Source organism: Girardinichthys multiradiatus, chromosome 6, assembly GCF_021462225.1.
Source record: "Girardinichthys multiradiatus isolate DD_20200921_A chromosome 6, DD_fGirMul_XY1, whole genome shotgun sequence".
Classification (NCBI taxonomy): Eukaryota; Metazoa; Chordata; class Actinopteri; order Cyprinodontiformes; family Goodeidae; genus Girardinichthys; species Girardinichthys multiradiatus.
This window is the reverse complement of record NC_061799.1, coordinates 46,577,302-46,580,783: the sequence shown is the minus strand read 5'-3', so window position 1 is coordinate 46,580,783 and position 3,482 is coordinate 46,577,302. Positions and strand designations below refer to the sequence as shown.

The 3,482-nt window shown below is 45.6% G+C and overlaps 1 protein-coding gene across 1 annotated transcript in view; it reads left to right on the top strand.

Annotated features, from left to right (window-relative positions):
• The window catches only part of LOC124869305 (zinc finger protein 436-like), an 11,343-nt gene continuing 7,861 nt past the window's right edge, over window positions 1-3,482 (top strand). The window contains exon 1 of the mRNA XM_047367097.1: window positions 1-581. Coding sequence (XP_047223053.1) covers window positions 410-581 — 172 coding nt within the window. The 5' untranslated portion in view covers window positions 1-409. The remainder of the gene's footprint in view (window positions 582-3,482) is intronic.

The following is a 3,482-nucleotide window of genomic DNA, read 5'->3' as shown; positions in this document are numbered from 1 at the left end:
CTCATCTGTTCCCTCTAGAGGATTATGTGCCGTTTTCAGTCATATAAACAAATATCACCCTGATTTTGTAGCTTTTACAGCGATTTATTCAGATATGTTTCCATATTTATGCTGTTTGTAAATTCATGGTACCGCTGTGAGGTCAGCAGAGAACCTTTGGGACCCAAACGGGATTCCTGTGTTTAATACAAGCCTAAACCGGTTTAAACCAGTTCAAACAGCTTTTTCTGTATGTTAAACTATTAAACCGTTTCTCCTTTTCCAAGATGGCGGAAGCGCTGACGCATCTGTCCGGAAGTTCTCGCCCAGAAGTCCGGCGGAAGCAGCTAACAGTTAGCTTCCTTTGTGCGGCCTGAGCAGGAGCAGGACGGTTGTTCTGTTGGACCTCAGCTGAACATCTGCAGCAACAATGAGTTCCGTTCAGCCTCTGAGGGAGTATATCAGACAGAGACTATCTGCTGCTGCTGAAGACATCTTCTCAGAGGTGGAGAGAACCATGGTCCGCTTCGAGGAGGAGCTGGATGCTCAGCGCAAGCTGCTAGCTGTGTGCCTGAAGCCGCAGGTCAAGTTACACAGGATCGGTAGGTCTGATGTGTATCTGCAGGAAACTGGGTTTTCCAACAGGATCATGATCCCGAATGCTGGTTTGGTTCCTGTTCTGTTGCTAAATGGTGGCTGAAGGTCCAAGAACTACAGTAACCAGCGGCATCGCTGTCCGGTTCGGCTAAAGGAACTACAGCGCAGCCACGACCTGGTTTAACAAATGGTTTTTATTTACCAGGAACTTTTATCTGTAACAAATATGCTTTCAAGAAGTCATCATTACTAATATTTAATAACTGATCTGTCGTTCAGATCATTTCCGGCTGTCCGTCTGCTCCAGTTGTGATTAGCAGGACCGGATGTGGGGGAGGTGTGCCCCTGGGCTGGAGTGGGCCCCTGGGCCGGAGTGAGCCCCTGGGCCGGAGTGGGCCCCTGGGCCGGAGTGGGCCCCTGGGCCGGAGTGGGCCCCTGGGCCGGAGTGGGCCCCTGGGCCGGGGCCGGAGTGGGCCCCTGGGCCGGAGTGGGCCCCTGGGCCGGAGTGGGCCCCTGGGCCGGAGTGGGCCCCTGGGCCGGAGTGGGCCCCTGGGCCGGAGTGGGCCCCTGGGCCGGAGACCAGAAAGTTTTCTGGGATTAATTGAAATAATGAGAGAAGCATCTTTTGGCAATAGATTGTATAGCTGTGACTGTATGTTACTGGGGACATAAATACTGCTCTGAAAACTGCTTTCAAACAGTAACTTTATGAATAAACAGCCACAACAGCTGCATTTGATCATCATTTTAAAGAAAATTAATCATTGCTGCTCTAATGAAATCAACAGTGTAAAATGTTAATGTAACAATCCTGACATCATGAGTTTATTGTTAAGATTAGGGTGATATGACCGATAAATATGCTATATATATTTTTAAAATTAGATTCCTAATGACTGCATTAATGTTCCACCCGATAATCCAGTGGGGAACCTGGACTCAGAGTCGGACTCTTCTTGCTGTGGTGCTCCCACATAATCCAAGAGTAGAAATGATTTTTAATCAACATTTCCAAACAAATCTGCTGCACTTTGGCTCCTCAGAGTAAAACCAGCCCAAACAAGAAAAAACCCAGTCAGATATTCTGAGAAAAGTCCATGTGAGCAAGAATCTGACAGAGCGGGTCTACTAACAGCCGAGCAGAGGACGGAATAATCAACCGCAGAACACGAGCTGAGCTCAGAAGATCGGTGCCTTAAACTGACTTCATGTGTTGGAGAAAGAACCGTTACCGGGTCTGGGTTTTTGGCTAAAAAGGTGGCCGATAAATTGAGAAGGACCTGGCAGGGTGGGAATGGACCACCAAGCAGACCATACTGGAAATGGTACCATTGCACTCCTGAAATGAAGGGGGCGCTCTTTCCTGTACCAGCTGCATTAGGTCGCTGTTTTTTTTTTTCTTTTGAAATCTTTATTTATTCTTAGTGCTGTCGTTGACAGTCAGGTCAGTGTCCAGGTATGCCGTCGCTGTGGTAACGAGGCCACGCTCCTCGTCTTCCGTCCCCCCCCCACAGTCTTTACCGTCGGTAGCAGGAAGAACATCGTAAACTGCAACGGAAATCCGGTTTTCTCACTTCAGTGATGCTGAACATTTAGTCCAGTTGATCTCACCTGTTGATGAAGGATCATTTTCATGTAGGTGAAATCTAATTTCACATGTTGAAAAGTCAAAGGTCATTGGCCAAGCACTGAGAATATTCAAAGCTTTTCTGTATACACATTTTCACATGAACTTGTCACACGTTCATGGTAATATTTTTGTTTTCAATCATTTTTTGTGAAAAATATGAATTCATTTACAAAATGTGGTCTTAAAATATGTTCATTTCCAAATGTCCGCGTTGCTTTGGCCCAGCTGCGCTACTCCTGTGTTATTTTCATACGAATTGTTGGTTCCACATTTCTCCACTTCTCAGCAAATGGTGAAGTTGTCTGTGGCTGTAATAAAAAGGAATAAAACCAACAAACTGTAATGGTTGTAAATATATTGTTTGATGATTGGATAATAATCTGGATTTAAAAAATGAGGAATGCAGACAAAGTAAATAATCGACATTAGTTGAATGTATTTTATTGTTTCATACTTCTGTTGAACTATGACTGGATTCACTGAACATTTTCTTCAAAAACGTGAGATACCGCGGCTACGTTGTTAATTATGTTTTAACGGCTGGAATAATAAAGATTTCAAAAGAAAAAACATGACATGCCACAGCTGGTACAGGAAATAGCGCCCCCTTTATTTCCCCTTCATTGCAATGGTACAGTTCCAGTAGGGTATGGGTCTGTGGTGTGGTCCGTCCCTGCCCCGTTCTGTTGGCTGCAGATGAATAATTAGTATTTAAAGGGGACATCTGCTGCTTTTAAATCGTTCACCTTAAACCATCCAGCTGTGGTCTACATGAAGTGAACCTCAACACTTTGGTCTGAACTCCTTGAAGCTCCTCAGGCTCCTCGTTTACCTGCTCTGAGGAGCATCTGAGAGCAACTCGTTTTGGTGCCGTCTCTTTAAATGCTGATGACACTTCACACCCCGCCCCCTCCAGGTCAAAGAGCGCTGCTCCTTAATCCGTTCGGCCATTTTTGTAGTTTAATAGCAGAGATCTAATTATTTAGTGGCGGAGAAACAAAACCAAAAACAATTAAACTCTTTATGTAATAATAGTATTAAAACCTGCAGTCTGGTTCTGATCTCCAGGAGCTAAAAGCAGCACCAACATCAGCAGAAGACCCGATGCTGCTGCTATCTTCGTGCTCCATGGATTCAGCAGGTCTTTCTCCAGTTTGACCCGACCCAGACAGTCTGATTACAGGCAGCTGCTCTGTCTGCTCCCTCCTCCTGCAGACGCTGGTTCTCTGAAGGACCGTCAATAATTGTCAGAACCAAACCCACTGGTTCATGGTGG